At 36.7% G+C, this 21,313-nt stretch overlaps 1 protein-coding gene across 3 annotated transcripts; it reads right to left on the bottom strand.

Annotated features, from left to right (window-relative positions):
• Positions 1 to 9,105: 9,105 nt before the first annotated feature.
• On the bottom strand, positions 9,106 to 21,102 carry LOC135428697 (AF4/FMR2 family member lilli). 3 transcript variants are annotated; one of them, XM_064682784.1, is made up of 5 exons: positions 20,975 to 21,102; positions 17,072 to 18,973; positions 14,140 to 15,164; positions 13,047 to 14,068; positions 9,106 to 11,566 (listed from the first exon to the last, which is right to left on the bottom strand). In XM_064682784.1, exons 2-5 carry the CDS (start codon positions 18,122 to 18,124, stop codon positions 10,527 to 10,529), a joined length of 4,140 nt encoding a protein of 1,379 aa, XP_064538854.1. In that variant the 5' UTR covers positions 18,125 to 18,973; positions 20,975 to 21,102; the 3' UTR covers positions 9,106 to 10,526. The 3 variants fall into 3 exon arrangements, with proteins under 3 accessions (XP_064538854.1, XP_064538856.1, XP_064538855.1); XM_064682786.1 differs by having other exon boundaries at positions 17,072 to 18,853; positions 20,975 to 21,096; XM_064682785.1 differs by having other exon boundaries at positions 17,072 to 18,881; positions 20,975 to 21,078.
• Positions 21,103 to 21,313: the final 211 nt, after the last annotated feature.

The raw sequence follows: 21,313 nt of genomic DNA on the forward strand, positions 1-21,313 counted from the left end.
GCCCCGCGCCCCACGCCTGTGCGCAGCACACACACACACACGTATACATATATAGAGGTATATATATTAGTTCTCTTCCAACTTTCGTTAGGCTTTAAACAAAAACTCAAAAACTGTAAATTAATGGCCTTTATTCTATATACATATATACACACACACACACACACACACACCACTACACACTCACCCCCACACACACACACATCATGTACTTCCTTGAGCAAAAATTGAGAAAATGGGAAATTTTTTTTGGAATTTTTACACGAATTTCTGAACTAAACATTCACAAAAAAACAAGCAAAAAACAAAAAAAAAAAAAACAAAAACAAAACAAAACAAAAATACAAAAAAAAAACACACACACACATGAAAGTGTATTCAAAATTCGTAGTAGTTTATCGTAACACATTGAATTAGTTTTAAGCAACAATTTTTTTTTCTTAACATAACTATTATATGTACACTACATAAAGTTTATGAGAAGCAAATTATATAATAAATATTGAATATTACAAAATCAAATCAAGGAATTGAATTTTTTGTATGCCAAAAACGTTCTTCGCTCTTTCCGAAAACGTGTGAAATTAGGGATATTGCGCATAAAAATCGGTTCAGTTTGGCAAGAGTTAATTCAATTGGAAAATTTGAACTATTGGTTGGGATTATTTTGGTATATTTTGTTGTTGTCAAATCTAAATGCAGAAATCTTCGAAAGATTAAGCCATAAAATAAAGAATTTCGGTATATTCCGAGCAAAATTTTATCGATTATATCGATAAAAAAAAATGTTCATAATAAAAAAAACTTTTCTGGTTCTTTTAAAGGTTCGACCTTAGGTCTAAACGGGATTATTTTTGGTATTATTGGCATATTTCAGAGTAAAATGTTATTTGAATTTTGATTAAAGAAGTGTTGTTCTTAAATATTAATGCAGAATCGTTCCAGAGGATCAAAACTATTGCTTTTAAATTTTCAAAAACGAATTCTTATGGATTCGACCCATGTCTAATAATTATTATTGGTATATTTTGGGGTGAAATTTTCACATGAATTGCAACAAAAACAAGGATGTCAGATTTAGATGCCAAATTGATTTAAAGACCAAGCCATGAACAAAGAGTCAAACCTCGTGAAAATCGGATAGGATTTGACCGAGTGGGAAATTTCTACTAATGGCTATATAAGATATTTGAAGGTACAATTTTCCCATGAATATTGACCAAAAATAATGTTGTCAGATTAAGATGCCAAATTGAATAAGAGGCCAAACAATGAACAGAATGAAATCGGTCTAGTTTTGACCGAGTTATGAGGGTGGGAAATTTTGACCAATGTCTAGATAGGATATTTGACATATTGCCAGATTTAGATGCCTAATTGATCTTGAGGCTAAGCCATGGACAATGATTCAAGCCTTATGAAAACGGGTTGAGTTTTGACCGAGTTATGGTATTGGGAAATTTCGGACTATGTCTATATAGGATAATAGCGGGTATACTCCAGCCTTGCTCCTGGCACGTTGTAAATAAATTCTCTCAAAGATGTTTGAAAATGAGTTTGAACTCGATCGGATGGTTAACAAACGCTTTTTGCGATTGTTCCAGATATGCAGGTAGAATTTCCCGATAGCCCAGCCCTTACGGTCAGGACAAACAGTTTTATATATAGAGCTAAATATAAATTATAACGATTTTTTTTTTTTTTAAGGAGGACAAACCTGGAAATTAAAGTTAGTCCGCATAAATTTTCTATAGGGATTATTTTGGAGTATTTTTGTCAGATCTATTATGCCTAGGCATGGCTCAATCCGTCGCTTGAGAATCGCGTAGGACTTACTAAGCACGAAGTGTAAGGATCGAAATCCTGAAAAACAAAAAAAAAATTGAGAATTAGTAAATCAATGCTTTTTTTAATAAACGTTTAAGCCTCGATGCCGAGCTATTATATTAAAGTGAACAAAATTTGAGTAACCAAGTTACGAGCCAAAGATTGGGTACGTCAGGATGGAAACCCAGCTCCAACCAGATAGTAAGGATTTACGGCATGCCGAAGATTTAATACCCTCATAGCTCATAGATTATAGTTTATAGTTCATAATTCATAATTATTTGATAATATATTTGATATAGTTCGTATATATAGTTCATGTTGCTGCAGGCTGAACTTAGCCAAATAAGTTCATTAATCAACCATTTCTGATATGCCTAAAACTTTTTTGTCTTAGTGTATAAAGATCAGGCTGGCAGAGGAGCTTAAGTCCATAACTATTAGCAACCAGAAAGTAAGGCCAGAGACAATATGTAATAAATACTAAGATGAGTAACGCCCATACATTTGAATGCGACGCCAAATTTCAAGCCTGGCTTTTCATCTGGCTTTTCCCACCGTCTGGCTCTTCGCTCTCCAAAAGCCAGACACGAGCAACGAGGCGGTTCTCATGGGCTCCCCTTTGATCTGTCTTCTCCTTGGGTTCCCCTTGATCTACCAGGATTTACCTTGGGTTTCCCTTAGCTTCTTATCTGGGTTCCCTTTGGTTCATCTGGATTCAACTTGGTTGACTTTGAGCTAAGTCCCCTGGATTCACCTTGGTTCGCCTGGGCTCATTCAATAATTATGCGTACGATCAAAAGACAGAATATTTACACAGGAAGTTTTTTTTTTTTTTGAAATGTTTTCACTTTATTTATTTCGCTAGTTTTCATTTTATGTTTTATGTTCAGTGTTTTCTTTGTTTGTATTTTGGGTTTTTGCAATTTTTTTTTGTGAGTTTTTGTGTTTTTTTCTTTTCTTTTTCTCTTTGTTTCATCTTATTTTCTTTTTTTGTTTTTTTTTTGCTTGTTTTTTTTTTTTTTGTATTTTTACATTAATTACTGAAATACACACACAGACACGGAATTACAATAAAAACTAAAGTTTTTTTTTGATTCACATGAATTAATATAGATATTTTTTGTTTTGTTTTGTTTTTTTTTATTATCAAGAATTGTAATATATGTATTTGTTTTATTAGTTTAGCAAGTGTTTTCTTCTGCTTCTGCTTCCTTTTAAGGGCTGTCTTTGATTAGTTAAACTAAACACTTGAAAAAATTCAACTATAAAAAAAAAAAAAAATGTTTTTAACGGAAATTTGTTTTTTAAGAAATTTATTTATGTTTTCTTTTAAATTTTGTATAGTTTTTTTTTTCTGTTGAGCAAATTGGGCCAATTGTTTGTTGTTGTTGTTTTTTTTTTTGCATTTTTTTACATTGCCATTTACATAAATAAACTATGCCTAGAAATTTGTTTAGTCTGTTTTTATTTAATTATTTATTTCTCTTTTATTATTTATTTTTAATTTTATTGATATGAACCACACGAGCGCGCTAGAAAATCAAACACAGGTTTTAAAAAATATATTTGTTAATATGTATTTGTTTTTTTTTTTTAGTTTATATATTTTTTTGTTTTTTTTTTTACATAGAAAATAAAAGCGAGCAAATTACAAAAATTATAATTAATATATATGTATATAAATAAAATATGCTTATAAGAAAATTCACATTTCGTTTAGTTAAAAAAAAAATGTATACAAAATATAAATACACGCAAAAGAAAATCATAAAAAAAAAATAAAATTTACTGCATTAGTTTTTGATTTTTGTTTTGAAACATAATATTTAATTAATGCATAAATACGTTTAACAGCAGCGCGCGTTGCTCACATGGTTTTCTGGCCTCACTGTACTCCAACTGATACATATATATATATATATTCATATATACATATATATATATAATTTATATAATTTCGTTTTACACACATCGAATTTTTGTTATTGTGCTTTTAATTGGTAGCTTACACAAAAACTAACACTAAAAACAGACACATTTCGTTTAAATTTGTTTATTATTTTTTCTTTAAATATCGTATTCATATATATAACTAATTTTATATATATATATATATATATATATAGAAATATATATATATATATGTGTGTGTGTGTGTGTACGTTTGTGTTTTTTTATTTATATATATTTTACGTTAATAATGTAAACATTTATTTCTTATATTTGTTGTTTTAATGTTAAAAATGCTTCTAAAAATTGTTTACCATATATATATATATATATATATATATTTTTTTTTATATATTCTTTAATTGTTTTTATTGTACACGCTACACACTTAATTGTTTTTGTTTTTTTTTCAAAAATTTGTTCACGCACATTTTTTTTTTTTTTTTTTAGTTTTTTTTTTTTTAGTTTTGTATAATACTGAAAATACGACTAGACATTCATAATATATATATAAATATGTTTTTGCTTTTGTGTTCGTTTGTTTTGTTATCTAAATATATACATATGCATATGCACATATGCACATATACATATACATATATATAGATCTGTTTATATATATATTTCGTGGGCTTTAGGTTGTTGTTCAGATTGAAATTGTTCGGCTTGGTTTGCTTTTTGTTTGAAATTTTTGAATATTTCTCGAAAATGCGCTTAAAAAACGTTTTCTTCAGTTGCGGCCAGTTTTGCTGTTTGTTTTTGTTTTTTTTTTCAGTGTAGAAAAATAGGTACAACACAAATGTGAAAAATTGACAAAATTGGCAAAATCAATTCCAACAAAATTCAAGTTTTAGGGTCGTACGACTTTTGTGCTATTATTTGTTTTCTTTCTTTCTTTTTTTAAGTATTAGTTTTTTTTTTTTTAACAGATTTTATGTTGTTTTTAGCTCGTTTAAAAATAATTTACACATTTGGGCGCCAATTTCTTTTGTTTTTCTTTGTTTTTGCTTTTCTCATATAAATCTTATGCCATTAAAAACAATTTCATATGTTATTATTATTATTATCATGCAATAGAAGTATTTGCCTTTGTTATGTTTTTTTTTTTAGTTCGAAACTACACATTTAATTAAATTTATGTATATACTATATGTTTGTGTATATATACGATTAGTTTTATGTAAATGTTCTCTTCTTCTTTTTTATATATATTTTTCTGTTTTTTTTTTTTTTTGCCCCCAAATCGAAGACGTCTCAAGTTGTGATTGTTGAAATTGAAATTTTTTTTGTATTCAATTAAGTTTTTGTGTTCTTTTTTTCTTCTCTGTTTTCTGTTTCGTTTTCATTTGCAATTTTGTTAGGTACATTTACTTAAAAAAAAATATATAGAAAAAAATGTATTTGTGATATATATTTTGTTTTGCGTCAACTTTTTGGTTCCTATTTTTAAGTTTTTGTTTTTTTTTTTTTGCATTTTAGAATATAAAATATTGCGCTTCGTCTAATGTTTGTTTGTGTGTGTGTGTTTGTTTTCTGAAGTGGGCGTGGCAATTACTTTAGGGGCGGGCTCTGTTTAAACAATTTTTAGCTAAAAAAAAGAAAACAATTCGCCATATTTTTTACTCAGTGTAGACGACTCTCTTAAGTGGGCGTGGCATTACTTTGGGGGCGGCTTTTGTTATTTTTCTCTAAATTCTGCCCAAATTTGTTGAAAGTTTAAACTTAACAAATGCTGCAAATATATTAGATAAAAAAAAAACAATTTGACATGTTTTTTCTCAGTGTAGGTGACTCTTAGTGTGTGTGTGTGTTTTTTTTCACTTGGGCGTGGCATTACTTTAGGGTCGGGTTCTGTTAACTTTCTCCAGTTCTAACAAAATTCGAAAAAAAAAATCTAAAAAATATAAATAACAGTTTGCCATAGTTTTTCTCGCCGTGTACGCGAATCTCAGTGTGTGTGTGTGTGTGTGTGTGTGTGTGCGTGAATTTGTACATATATGTGTATGTATATGCCTAAAAATTATCTTGTTACGCTTGACTTATTTTTTTCTTTTTTAATTTTTTTCTTTTCTTTTTAATTTATTGCTGAAAAATTTGGCATCCAAGCCTTTATTTATTTATTATGATTTTTTTTGTTGTTGTTAATTTTGAGGCTTGGTTTACACTTAAAAAATAGTTTTTCGCTTCCTTTTTCCATTTCGCTTCGCTTTCTTTTAAAGTTAGGTTCTGTTTTTTTTTGTTTGTTTTTTTTTTTACTTAAGAGAATTTCATTTTTGTTTTTTTATAGTACAAAAAAATTTGTTCACGTTTTGTGTGCGCAGTCGTTGAGTTTTTTGTTGTTGTTGTTGTTGTTGTTTTTTGTTTTGTTTAATTCTTCTTCTTGTTTGTGTTTTTTTTGGTTTTAGAATTGCGTAGATATTGCATTGGCTTTTTACTCCTCTCCTCTTCTACTTCTTCTGCTCGCCCGATTTCTGGTTTTCTGTGGGCTGTTGCGGGCGGGTTCTTCTCTGTCTGTGTGTGTGTGTGTGTGTGTGTGTCTCTCTCTCTGTGTGTGTGTGTGTGTGTACAGTGGGGCGAGATACAGCTTTAGTTCTGTTTTATATATCTTTATACATATTTTGTTTTGCTGCTGTTGCTCCGCTGGCAGCTGCTTCTTCTTCTAGTCACACTATATAAAATAGATTTTCCATATACAAAATAAATTCCTTTTTTTTCCTCTCTGATTTTATTTGTTTTTGTGTAAAATTGGAAAAAAGGGAAATTGCTTATATAGGGTGTCTGTGCCAGAGTTCCGCCACACTCTCCCACTCTCTCTCTCTCTCTCTCTCTCTTTTTTCTTTCTCTTTCTCTCTCTTTGCGCGCGATTAGGCTTCTTGTTGGGGCAGTGCTTTTATTTCTTTCGAATTCCTGAAATTGCTTCAAGTTGTGGATGCTTTTCGTATACCTTTGCAGTCAATATTACAATACAGATCCTTCGGCGCATTCTTCTATGATTATAAAGGGTTCTCTCTGAACTTTTGGCATTCTTATAAAGTTCCTTCGCTTGACACAAAATGGCACATAAATTCGAACTATACAAATCGGTTCAGTATATCATATAGCTGCCATAGCAATTCGGGTCTTTTTCAAGACTTTGACAAATACATTTTTCTTAGAGATAACCATAAACGAATTCGGGATGAAGGTTTTTTTTTTAGTCGGGTCTTCGAACTAGCTAAATCTTTTTTGCAGTATATAGCGCATAAATCATAATCAAACAAATCGATTTACTATAACATTTAGCTTTATCGCTTTTGCATATCATTTAGCTTTATTTCCATACTATATCATTTGGCTCTATTTCTTTACCATAGCAGTTAGCTTTTTTTCTTTACTATATCCTTTAGCTCTATACGCTTTATCAAGCCATTTAGCTTTAGCTCTTAACCATATCATTTAGCTATATTTAGAAAAGAATTGTGGAAATTTCTTAAATTCTTTGCCAAATTCCAGTTGGGATCTATTAAATATGACTGCAAGGGTATTCAAAGCTTCGGTATACCGAATCTGACACTTTCGTGCTGGCTTTAATGTTAATGTTAATCTCGCTTATAAACTAAATGTTTCCTTTTTTTTTTGTTCATTATGAAACAATTATTAAATATGTATGTTCCAACTGGCAGACGTATATATTCTCTAACAAATCGCCTCAAAAAACCACTAAAGTCGGTGCGGAAGACTTTTTAAAGAGCGTGTGTGTGTGTGTGAGGGAGTGTGTGTGTGTGTGTGTGTGTGTTGAGCATGAGCTGAATGCCACAGCACGAGCCTGGCATTTGGATGCCAAAAAAAAAGCGAGCAAAGCGCAAAAACAACAAGCCAAAAAATGCAATTTAAGAAGTTACAAGGAATATATATACATACATTGATATATATAAGTGCTTGCAGCTGTGTGTGTGTGTGTGTGTGTGTGTGTGTGTGTGTGTGTGTGTGTGTAAATATTGCTTAAATGCAATAATAAACATTAACGTTAGGCATAACAAACAAAAGTTGGGCAACAACAAACATGATTATGCTTAAGGATTGTTTGCGACGCAGCGCGACATCAACGAAACGTTTAAGGATGACGCAACAAAGCGAAAACGAAAAAGAAACATTTCATGTGTATGTGTGTGTGTGTGTGTGTGTGTGTGTGTGTGTGTTAGCTTTGTTAACTATTAGGCTAATTTTGCAGCTACGTAATAATTATATAATAATTGCTTTATATATATTTATATAATTTTATTTTCTTTTATTTTTTTATATTCTTTTTTTTTTCAGGCAGGTCCCTAAAAAAACGTTTGTTTTGCGTAAATTAAAGATTGCGTCCAATTGGAAAACGAACATTGAGATAATTATGCTTCTGCTTTGTTTTACAACTATTTTTTTTTTGTTTTTTTTTTTTTTTTTTTTTGATATTTGTTAACATTAAATGCTTTGAATAAATTTGTTAATTTCAATTTGCGCTAAAAAACTTGTCAACTTTCATTCTTTCTTTCTGTTTTTTTTTTTTAACGTTCTTGCGCGTTTCTACGCTGTTTCGTAAACGTTACTAGCCATGTATATATACATATGTTGTATATGGTATATAAGTAGCATACTTTCGTTATATATATATACCACGCTTTTTTTTTTTATATATTTTCTTTTTGGAGTTAAATGTACATGCTTCCAAAAACAAACAGAAAAAATATGAGAACTACCAAGAGCAAAAACACAGAGAAATCAAAAAAAAAAACGTGTTATTTAGGCGAATTAGCAAATAAAATTAAAATTTCATTAAATGCAAAGAAAATCAATTTGTATATATTTCTATATATATACATATATATATATATATATATATATATATTTTGTAGGTATTATATATGTTAAGATCATGAACGTAGCTTTAAATATTATATTAGCTATATATATATATATATGTATATGCATAAGTATATATACACATATACATACATATCTATGTGTGTATGTGTGTATGTGTGTGTGTGCGTGTGTGTGTCGTGTGTATATATAAAGCATGCTCTCGAGCTTATGACTATGAAAAAAATAGGCGCTTAAATATAACTCGCTCTATATATAATATTATATTAGACATACATATATAAGTAGCATATAAATATGTGTGTATATATGTATTTGTAGGTGTATATGTGTGTGTGTGTGTGTGTATGCGAAATTAATTAAAATTAAAACTTAGCAGCTAATTAAGGAAACCACAATAATTTCAATTTTAAGTTTTAAAGCACAAAAACTTGCTAGAGTTCTCGAACTCTTCTTCTTGTTCAAGATCATAATACGAATTGTTATGTATATAGATATATATTTTTTTTATAGCAAAATTTCAAAGTTAGTTTGGGGGCGTGGCATTGTGGGCATGTTGTGAGAATTGCACATAAGATCGGGGGGAAGAGAAAGTTATAAACTAAATATAATATATATAGAGAGAAGAGGTGAGGTTGGCTAGCGGAAAGTATTTAAACAAAAAATACTGACGAAAACTATATATATTTATATATTTGAGAATTTGCTTCTTTTTTTTTTTTTTGGAACGCGTTTCCTGATGATCTCTTGCCTAAGTTTAGAAATCTTAATTAACAAAATTTGGTTTCGGGGCCGAAAAACAATACTGAAAAAAAAAACAAAAAATTAGAAAGATATGACGAATGGGCAAACATTTGGCACGCCTGGGCTGCGGGTTCTCTTTAAAGTCAATTTCAGGGCGTCAATAAAGTTGATTATATATATATATATATATATATATGTATATATATCTGTGAGATAAAGGCCAAAACTTGGTTGATAGTTAACAAATGAAAAATCAACTGTAAGCGAGATCAAAGCTAACAAAACTGAAAGTCGTGCAAGTTAAGGAAAGAGAGCGCAAAAACAAGTGGACACAAAGAGAGAAAGAGAGAGGGAGAGAGGGAGAGTGTGTGGGGAGAGTTAAGGCATGTAGCGACAAATAGTTTAAACAAAATACAAGAAATGATAAAACTAAGAAAATTTCAAGACAATTTGTTGCTTACGAACTGGACAAAGACACACAGAGACAAAGAGAGAGATATAGAGTGAGCGAGACAGACAGACACTATAGGTATGATATTGTGTGTGTGTGTGTGAAAGAGACAGATTGCAACATTCTCATACATCCTAGCAGAGCAGTTGCTGCTTTCATATTTTTTTTGTTGGTTTTTTTTTTTTGCCTTTTTTTCAATTATATAGAAACAACTACAAAATACAGTTACAAATACGTTTTACACATTGATTTAGTTTAAGATCACGTTAAGATCACGAGCGCGACAGAGATAGCAAATTACTATAGATATACATATATATATATATATATATATATATATATATATTAGATAAGTGTATATATATAAATATACATGTGTATACAAGGAAAAAAAAACATAATCTCTCTCTAAACACATACATAAATATCTATAGATATATATATGTATATATATATATATATATATATTAAGGATACATGGGGCTGGTATATATATATGTATGCACACGAACATGTGCTGCATGTGTGTGTGTTTTTGTGGGTGTGGGTGTGTGTGTGCGTTAAGAATTCGAATTTGTTGCTGCTGGTGCTTCCCCTGCTGCAGGTGCTGCTGCTGCTGCTGCTGCTCCCGCTTGTCGCCCTGCCCCTTGGGTCAGCATACAGTGGACATGGCCGCGTCGTGTACACGTCGGAGCACACGTCGCTTCACTCAATTGTATATAAAGTTGGCGGCATCGCAGAGGGCATCGCTGTCATCATCAAATTTACCATTCATGGCATAGCTGCTGGTGCCGCTGCCGTATACCCATTCCTTTTTGATGAAATCGCCATCAGTGGTCGAGGACGAGGTATTGTGCAGTCCACCCAGCGAGCTGTGATCCAAACGGAAATCATCATCATCATCCGGATAGAGCTGTACGGGTATGCTGTCGGGTATTGAGTGCGGCTCAAAGAGGTTACCATATGGCGGCAGCGAATGATTTAGATCGACATGATGATCAACCAGATCGCTGTCAAAGTTCGAGATGCGAAATTTGGAGCTGGGCGGCGATTGTGGTGAATGTGGTGCGGCTGAATCTTCGAACATGACCTCCTCTTTGATGAACATGTCGTTGGAATTATCGCCGGAGCCCGATGAGTAGAGATTCGGTTCCACTTTGATAATGGCAGCTGTTGCCAGGGACGGTGATGATTTCTCATCATCATCATCATCATCGAAATGATTGTGATGATGATGATGATGGTTGTGGTTGTGATTATGGCTGTGGCCATGATTATGATTTTGATTCAGGTGCTGCTGCTGCTGCTGTTGCTGCTGCTGCTGCGGCTGTTGCTGATGATGATGATGATGATGCCCATTGGTGGCAGCGCGCAACTGTGCGCTTGTCTCATCCTCATCATTATCGTCATCATCATCATCGTCATCCATGTCCGCCAGATGACGACGTCGGTGGTGATTTCGGTGGTTATTACGCTGCTGCTGCTGCTGCTGCTGTCCAGTCACAACTCGCAGACTGCTGCAGTTGCTCTGCTGCTGCTGCTGCTGTTGTTGCTGCTGCTGTTGTTGCTGCTGCTGTTGCTGCTGCTGTTGCTGCTGATGATGATGATTGCGCGTGCTGCGAATTATTGTGGAGCCGCCCAGCGCCGCCGATGAGGCAATCGACAACGGCACACCCGTCGCCTTGGACACCAGCACGGTGGAGGAACACGATGTGGATGAAGATGATGGCGATTGCGCCGGCGAACCAACTAAAAGAAGAAAACCAATCAAATCAATCATTAGTTCAGCTATATATATAAACCATGACAGATTGCAGGATCTTTAGTATAAACCATGCCAGAACTCAGGATCTATAACATAGACCATGTCAGATCCCACGACCTAAAAGAGGTAGTTCGGCTCAAGTAGTTCCAGATTATGTGTATAGAAAAGTTCATATCAAAATTAGTCGAATGTTTTTGAGATATAAGAAATAGAAGAGTTTAAGAGTTTAACACAGTTATTCCTCGCATTTTCCGATCGTGAATTTGGAATTTTAACTAATCCGTAAAGCAAAGTTATGTCTCATATTAATGTTTACATTAATTTCAAAATCTGACTTTGATTCAAATTAATTCTCATGGATCCTTAAATCTATGTTTGATCGGATGAGGGACAAAATGTTTTATGCAAGAGCATTTCGCAAATTTATTAGAAAATAAAAAGAAAAACATGCTTAGCCTCTGACTAAGCCAGATTTTTTATACGGATGGATATACCGCATAGCGCATTAGCCTAGGTATTTAATACAAACAAATATATATATATATATATATTGGACTGTGCTTATGATACTCAACATTCTCAGGTCTGTTCAATTTCTTGATCATTTATACTCTCGTACTATCGTATAATATATAATCCTTTTATTTATTCGCTGCTTTTTATTTGTATCCCTATATATTGTTGCCGTCCATCTTCTCTTTTGTTTTTGGCAAATCTCTCTTCAAATTTCTAAACTATGACAGCCAATTTTGAAGCTTTTCGTAACTCGTCACTTTCGCCTTTTTATTTTTGCTTATTTAAACTGGACTAGTAAATTTAAAATAAATAATAGTTTTACATCTCTTTCATTTTACAATAAATACTTTGAAACTTTTCTTTTGTACATTCCCCTCCTGATACTCGCTTCTTTCCTCTCATTTCTCGCCACGATGTATTTGTAAAGATTGTATTAATAAAGGTTTGTATATAATTCTTTTGATATATCACATTCCCCTCGGGCTATTCGCCACTCGATATTTGTTACTCGCCACTCGTTACTTATTACTCGCCACTCACAAGTGACTTCCCATTCAAATAAATTGTTTAATAAAGAGTAACAGAAGTCTTTTGATTTGATGTATGAATAAAGATTTGTACATTATTCGTTTGATCAATCACATTCAACTCTTGTTATTCTCTGCTCGTTTCTTTTGACTAGCTACTCGTTACTTGCTACTCGACACTCGTTACTTTCTACTCGCCACTCGTAAGTGACTTTTTGCTCATTCAAGTCAAACTATTTATAATGCCTTAAATTTTTTTGATTTCTAAAGTTTCCAGTCTTGCTAATCGCTGAATTTTACTCGTTACCTGCTACTCGTCACTCGCCGCTTTTACATACTTTTTTTTCACATTCAAGTTTAACATTATTCTGTCAACTTCTTACATTCTCTCGCTATTGGCTACTCGCTACTCGTTACTTACCACCCGTCTGCTGCACCACGCTGGCGAGCGCGGAGCTAAGCGTGCCCGTCGAGTGTATGATGGGCGTTTTGCGCAACAGTTGCTGCGCCAAATTGCTGGCTGTGGCTTGTGTTGCAACATTGCAGGTACTGATGCTGCTGCTGCTGTTGTTGCTGTTATTGGTGCCGTTGCTGCTGTTGCTTGTGTGGCTGCTGCCGCCGCCACCGCTGCTGTTGTTGCTGGCATTGTTGTTGGCGTTGATGATGTGATGGCCGTTGCTGGTGCCCGCACCGCTCTGTATGACCTGTGTGTGCAGCACGCTCGAGCAGTTGCCATTGCCAGTTGGCTGCTCTGACGATTGCTGCTGCTGCTGCTGCTGCTGTTGTTGCTGCTGCTGCTGTTGCACGTAGTTCTTGATGACAATGGTGCGCGTGGGCGTGGACACAATATATTGCTGCTGCTGCTGCTGCGGCTGTTGCTGCTGCTGTTGCGAGTGCGTTGAGCTGGCTGAGGAAGAGTGCGGCTGCTGTAGCGAGGCATTCGATGAGGACTCATTCGAGGAGTCTTCGCCGGTGGTTAAACGATTATTGGTCAAATTATGGACAGCACTCTCAGTCTCCTCATCGCTCACGCCAGACTGATCATCCATGTCCACATCGTGTTGCTGTTGCTGCTGCAGATGTTGTTGCTGCTGCTGTTGCAGACTGGTGCCGGGTTGTTCCAGACCCGGTTCCAGTTTGACATTGGCTGCTGACACGGCTGCGACAGCATTGCTGTTGCTGTTGCTATTGTTGCCGGTGCTGGTGGTGGTGCTGGCGGCGGTGGCGGCGGCTGCGGCGACGCCGCTGTTGCTGTTGCTACTGATGGCGGCGCTGCCCTTGGGCTGATCCCGCAGATGCACCTGCATGTGCGTCTGCAGTGAGGATTGCGTATGCAGCTTCTTCTTGCACACCTTGCACTCAAACGGAAAATCGCCCGTGTGCGTGCGCGCATGTATTTTCAGATTATAGCGCTGACCAAAGCCCTTGCCACAGACGTCGCATCTGTTAGGGGGAAGAAAAAGAAATATATGGATAATATTGTTTATACTGCTGGCAACATTCGAATCACTCACTTGTGCAGCTTGACGCCCGAATGCAGCTTGGAGTGGCCGCGCAGCGAGGCAAGCGCACTGAACACCTTGCCGCATATCTCGCAGGTCAGATTCACGTTCTCGTTGTGTATCTTCTTGTGCACCTTAAAGTATTCAAAGCTCATGAACTCCTTGTGGCACACCTCGCATTTGTATTTATGCCTTTCCGATTGCTGGCCCGTATGCACGCGCATATGCTTAATAAAGTTTGGGCGAAAGCGCACAACACGACCACATATCTGGCACTCGTAGGGCTTGCAGCGCAGGCAATGTTTCTCATAGTTTTTAAGCGACTTCAGGACCATGTTGCAGATGGCGCACTTCATATTGTTGGCATGCCCGCTGCGATGTATATCAAAGAGTTCCTTTGAATCGAACTTCTCCACGCATTCCATGCACTGGTAGCTGGTCGTGGATGTTGCCACGCTGCTGGTGGCAGGCGCTGGCTTGATGGACTGATGATGTTGTTGCTGTTGCTGTTGCTGCTGTTGTTGCTGCTGCTGCTGTTGTTGCTGCTGCTGCTGCTGCTGTTGCTGCTGCTGCTGCTGCTGTTGTTGTTGCTGCTGCTGTTGTTGTTGTGCCAGGGCCAGCGCCGCCAGTTGCTGCTGCTGCTGCTCGTTGCTGGGCGACGGCGCTGCTGCTGCGGCTGCTGCAACCGTTGCTGCTGCTGCTGCTGACTGTGGCTGTGGCGGCGCCTGTGCCGCTGCCGCCGCCGTGGCCGCCTGCAATATGAGCTGTGCGGTGGGTCCGCCCGTTTGCTGCACCACATTCAGTACGGTCATCGGACTGCGGCTGATCACAGCCGCGGCCGGCATGCGCACATATGTGGCGCCCGCCAAGCTGCTCATCGTTGCATTGCTTATGTAGACGGGACGTCGCTGCAGCTGGACCAGCGCCGCCTCTGAAACGGGCACCGCCAGAGCGCGCGTTGTGGTGCTGACAATGCTGCCGGCGGGCAGCACCAGCTGCTGGGCCGTTGTCGAGTACTCCAATTGTTGTTGCAGTGACTGCGTTCGGGTTGGTACCAAAAAATAAGCATACAAATATATAGATTAATAACAAAGTTTTCAATTAAAAACAATTCAATTAGGTATGGGCTTAAATACTTTTTCCAATTACTTGAGTAACTGTGAAAATGGTTCAGCAAATAATTTACTTGGGTTTACAATTGCTTTAATTACTTGAGTTATTGTGAAAAGGTTGCGGATTTAATTTATCGGTTCAGCCTTTCATTTACTTATTTGTTTTAATTACTTGAGTAATTGTTAAAAGGTTTATCTAAGTTTCACTAATTTTGCCAATTACTTTTTTAAATTACTTGAGTAATTGTTAAACAGTTGAGCATTAAAATTTTAACTTTTAAAATTACTTGAGTAAACGAAAACAAATAAGCACTAAATTTACTTAAGGCTTACTACTTTTGCTAATTACTTTTAAAATTACTTGAGTAATTAAAAAACAGTTGAGCATTTCTATTACTTCTGTTCAGCTTAATTACTTTTAACTGTTCAGTATCACAATTAATTGGATAATTAAGGCTTAACATAGCAATTGCTTCAGCTTCTCTTTAATGTTATCTCAGCATTTGCTAATTACTTTTAATTATTTAATTTTACAACAACTTGAGAGACTTGCTTGAGTTTAATTACATTAATTGAATCGAATTCAAAGCACAGAAATTAAATTTTAAATATATTATATTATTTGCTAGTGAATGTGATTGACTAACAGCAATAGCTGGGAATTTTAATAACTTGCGAGTGCTTTGATTTAATTGAACTCACTTTTAAAAATTAATTTTAATTACTGAAGCAATTAGCAAACAGCTAAGCAAGCATTTAAATTACTCTATTTTCTCTTAGATTTAGATCTTAAAGTTTATATCATTTCATTTCTTTTACTTAAATAGCCATAACAATTACTTGATTACTTTTTGTTAAACAATTAATTTATATTATTTATGGCAATTGCTTGAATTAAACATATTTCGTAAACATTTCCATTGACTACAACAACTTATTTACTAATAATATTACCTAAGTTCTTCATATTTGGAGAGCTGTTCAAACGTTTTTATTGACTACATAACATCAATTACCAGAGAATAATATAATTTACTCAAGGCTTACGAGTCTATGGCTATATATCAGATGAGATACTCTCTATATTTAGAAGCAGGCTTAACTGAGAGTTAAAATCTGTCCAAATTTATAAATTTAACAGATGAGTTGACTAAAAAGTCTGTCCAAATTTCTCTATATAGAAGATTACTTAATACATTTGAAGTGCTTAATTATTTAAAGAACTGAAATTCCTTGGAATAAACTGACCTATGCTAGGCTAATGTATGCATATAGAAGCTTTTCTTAGATATATCATATATACTCGATTCCGGAATTGTTGATAAATAGATCTTCATACTTTTCATAGCCGATTCACTTAAATCACAAGTATTTTTGCATAATTCCAATTACTCAAGTAGTTATTCTTATATGTTGAGTGCAAGAATTTAGCTTTATACAATTCCTCAAGTAATTAAACACACGTTTGATTTAATTCTAATTAATAAATTACTTCACCTACAAGATTTTTCATTGGCATATTTTAGCTGCTCACGATTACTCAAGTAATTAAAAACACGGTTTACTTAATTCTAATTACTCAAGTAATTATTCTCATCCGTTCAATGTACTCAAGCATCATTTTTAGACAATATCATTTTTGACAAGAAGCTTCTTCTATAACTCCCACACACAAGGATTTTCATTATAAGATTTAAGCTGCTCACAATTACTCAAGTAATTAAAAACACAGTTTAGTTGATTCCAATTACTTAAGCAATTATTGTAAATAAAAAGTAAAAGCCATTCAATTAGTTTTTATTCAATTTGAACTAAGTGCCTAAGTAATATACCTCAAGTTGTTGCTGCTGCTGCTGCGCCGGCTGCTGCATATGCTCATCCTCGTCCTCCTCCTCCTCCTCCTCATCGTCGGGCATATCGTCCAGCTCCAGTTTGACCTGCGTCTGCAGGTGTTGCTGCTGCTGTTGCTGCAGATGTTGTTGTTGTTGCTGTTGTTGTTGCTGCTGCTGTTGTTGTTGCTGCTGTTGTTGCTGCTGCTGCTGCTGGTGATGATGATGTTGATGATGATGTTGTGGTTGCTGCTGCTGCTGCTGCTGCTGATGATGATGATGATGTTGCAAATGTGTCGCCGTTTCGGGCTCCTCATCAGCCTCGGCTGCCTGCGCCTCCTCTTCGATGTCCTGCAGATTCTCATCGTTTAGCTCCGGATCTTCCTCCTCCTCCTCCTCTTCCGGCTCGTCCTCCAGCTCCTGTTGCTCCTCCTTGATGTCGCTGGCCGCCAGGACAGAGGTGGCGCCGCTGCCCGTTGATTGAATAATGATCCGTCGCCCATTCAGCAGATGATGTTGCTGCTGCTGTTGCTGCTGTTGGGCGTGATGTTGTTGCAGCAACAGTTGCTGATGTTCCTCAACACTCAGGCTGTTGTTGTTGTGGTTATTTATATTATTATTATTAATGTTGTTGTTGTTGTTATGGTTGATGTATGCGGAAGCGCTGTTTGTTGTTGTTGTCGTTATTGTTGCATTTGTTGTCGGTGGGTGGTTGTCGAGCTTCGACGCTGCCGCCGCCGCCGCCGCCGCTGCTGCTGCTGCTGCGGCTGCTGCCGCCGTCGCTGCTGCCGCTGCCATATTGAGCTGCAGCTGTTGCTCGTCATCCTGCTCCATGGGAGCATCTTGTAGTATAAATTCGATTTGTTGCGATAATGCGCTATCATTGATGGCAATCAGTCCGTCCATATCTTTGGCGACGGCGGCGGCGGCTGCGACGTTGGCGACGGCGCTGCTGCTGTTGCTGCTACTGCTATTGCTGCCGGCAAATAGTGAGGGCAGCGCTGTTGCGTTGCTGCTGGCTGCATTTGTTGCGCTGCTGCTGCTGATGCTGGCCATGGCAACACAACACAACAACAACAACAACAACACTGAAAGCTCGGCTTCTGTTGTTTTGTCTGTTTTTCGGCTTCTGTTTTAGTTTTTTTTTATATATTTTTTTTCAGGCGAGAGTTTTGCTGACACTCTCTCTCTCTCTCACTCGCACTGGCAAGCGCTCGCTCTCGCTCTCTCCTTTAGTTGTATTTCGTTTTTCGTGTGCGTTTAGCGTTCTTTTGTGTAGTTATTGCACGTTAAACTGCCGCTACTGCTGCTGCTGCTTCTTATTCTGCCTTTTGTTTTTCTACTCCTACGGCTATTCTACGCCTTTGTTGTTGTTGTTGTTGTTGTTGCTTTTGTTATGATAATTATTATATTGTGTGTTTTTTGTTGTTTTTGTTGCACTCTTTAGTTTGAAGCAATTGTTTTGCTTGCTTTTTAACGTCGCGTCGTTCGGTCATGCGTTGCTTTTTGCTGCTTTCCACGCGTTGGCGGCGGCTGCTGCGACGGCAACTGCGAATGCGACGCTGTGTGGCGCTTCTGCTGCTGCGGCGCATTCGCTGGCTTTCCACATTTTTTTTATTTAGTTATTTTATTATTTCTATTTAGCTGCCGCTGTGGCCGAAATATTTTGTTCGTGTTTTTCTTTTTTTATTTTATTATTTATAGTTCTCTTTTGTTTTACTTTCAATTATTTGTTGTTGCTGCTACGATTAAAACACGGTGCACACAATCCAACAACAACAGCAACTATAAGAAGAAGAAGAAGAGTTGGACACTTAAGAGCGTTTATTGTTATTGTTATTATTATTGATTTCCTTTTTGAATTGTTGTTCATCAAATGCTTTTGCAGCTGTTTCGTCGTCGCTTCTAATTTGTGCGCGAGCATTAAAAATATACATATATATATATATCTTATTATATATATATAAATATATGCACGTTCACATTTTGTATTTGTATTTAATTGGTAAATGCGTTTTACAAAATCATTTGCTCCCTCTTCCTGCCTGCCTGTCTTGCGCGCTCGCACTCACACCCGCACTCTTTCTCGCTCTCACTCGCTCTAGCACACACAGCACACACATACGCACGTACGCACACAATGGCAAATACGCGCGCGTGAACAAAAACAAAAAATTAATTTTAGCTTTTCCACAAGTTTTTCACATTTGCTCCATTTTCATTGATTCCATGATTCTTCTTCTAGCTCACACACACATTTTGACCTTTTTTTCTTTTGCCTTTGCACGCTTTTCGCTCACTGCTGCTGCTGCTGCTGCTACAATTTCTGTTGCTGCTTCTTCTACTTGCGCCTTGTTCTTTAGCTTTGCTTTTAGTTTTGTGGCCTATTCCTTTGCGCCCTGTTCCCGTGTCGTTTTTCACACACCATAAAAACGTCAAACTTGAAAATTTTTGGTTATTTTTGGGTATGGAAATTTTTTTTCGTTTTCTTTTTATTGCTCTGCGTGATTTGATTTTGCGACGCGACCGACGGCAAAGATTAGCGGCTGCGCTGCTTTCCTGCTGCCTGTTACTGCTGTCAATTTGCTTTGCTCCCCCGCGAGCAGTTTTTTTCTTTTCGTTTTTTGGTTTTACCGCTGCTGCTGCTACTCATACAAAGAGAGCCGTTTTCTATCTTACGTTTTTGTTGCTGTTCTTGATTTTCGACCACACGCTTTCCCACTCGCATTCGTGTGCGGCACACAGGGTTGCACACAGCGGCAACAACAGTAACAGTGTTGCCAAACGGCTGCCGGCCGGTGTTGCGCAGCGCTCAATTTGCGCAAAATTTTAAGCAGCAAACGTCTTAACAACAATTAAAATGTTCGCATCAACTTATTTAGCCAATGAAAAATAAGTCTTAGTAAATTTTAGCATAAAAATACTACACGAAGTTGGCAGAAAAGACTTGCCCAACAACAATCAAGTGTTTTGGCTATGCTTTCAATTTCCTTTCCGTTGGCTGCTGCTCTTTTGGCTTACATTTATGCCTTTGCACACACACGCACGCACACATACAATACACCCGGGCGAACACAATTATAAAGGATAGGGCGCTTGGAGCTCAACTTTTGGCTGCCGCAAAATAAGCGTCACAAGAGAGTCAGAGCGAGAGAGATAGAATGCGCACGAGTGTCGGACAGAGAGACGGGCAAAGTGAGAGACAGAGAGAGAGAGGAAGAGCGGGAAAGTCGAGAATGTCAGCAAGTGGAGCGCAGAGCCGTTTTATTTCGACAGTTTTTGAATTACGGCGCCGCTGCTGCTTGTTATTTTAGCTTAACACCCCAACAACAACAACAACATCACCTTCGTTCGACCGAGTCAATTTTCAGCATGGTTTTCGTCAGGGGGTGCTGTTCGTGCCAGGGGGTGGTAGTTGGCGCGTGTGGTGGTGAGGTGCTGCCATTGTTGTTGTTGTTCTTCTTACTGTGCCCGGAAAGTAGGGGCAGGGGCATTGGGGGTTGAATTTTATGCCAGCAGGCGTCGCTAAATTCCATGCACGCACACACACAAACACACATTTGCACGCAAGGGCGCAAATTAACACAATATAAAAACAAAAGAGAAATCAAAATTGCGGCGCTCTATGTTTACATATATGTACGTATGTCGGCTGCTATAACTATAAATGCGCCCAGTCCCCACTCCCACTCTCATACATTCGTGTCATGTTTATATTTTTTGCCCGTAGCTTTTGCGCGTTTATTTTGGCTCTGTGCAGTAGATTTTTGCTGCGTTTTCAACTGCTTCGCACTCACACACACACACGCATACACCCGCACGCGCGACTTTAATAAATCATGATTTCGCTTTAGTTTTATTTTTGCATTATTTTTGGTTTGTTTAGACAGACGCACTTGCACTTACACTTGACATCACATTTTTATCACTTATTCTAATTCGTTTTAGGTTTTTAATTGAGTTTTGCAACAAATTGCTGCATTAGTTTAATGTGTTACGCAGTTTGATTTTACGTTGCGCATTCTGCGTTCACGTTACTCATTTTGGGCTAACATTGCGCATTTTACGTACCACGCGCTCATTGCGCTTACGTTACTCAGCTAGCGACGTTTCGTTCAGTGAGCACATATTGGCTTAACGAAGCTTGCTCACATAACGAAAAAATGCATTTCGATAACTGTAGAGGAATTTAGTTTTAAGTTTTCTAAGAAAAATAATCTTATCAAAGTACTTTATTAAGCTGGT

Source organism: Drosophila montana, unplaced genomic scaffold, assembly GCF_035044405.1.
Source record: "Drosophila montana isolate Dmon_TW-CO22-7 unplaced genomic scaffold, ASM3504440v1 contig_2496_1, whole genome shotgun sequence".
NCBI lineage: Eukaryota > Metazoa > Arthropoda > Insecta > Diptera > Drosophilidae > Drosophila > Drosophila montana.

What these genes read in the sequence shown, in the direction of transcription:
- LOC135428697 (XM_064682784.1), bottom strand. Translation starts at nt 18,124, where the DNA reads ATGGCCAGCATCAGCAGCAGCAGCGCAACAAATGCAGCCAGCAGCAAC. An exon ending in AGCAGCAGCAACAACTTGAG is followed by an intron (nt 15,165 to 17,071) that starts GTATATTACTTA and finishes ACCCGAACGCAG; the next exon opens with TCACTGCAACAACAATTGGA. An exon ending in TCGGGCGTCAAGCTGCACAA is followed by an intron (nt 14,069 to 14,139) that starts GTGAGTGATTCG and finishes TCCCCCTAACAG; the next exon opens with ATGCGACGTCTGTGGCAAGG.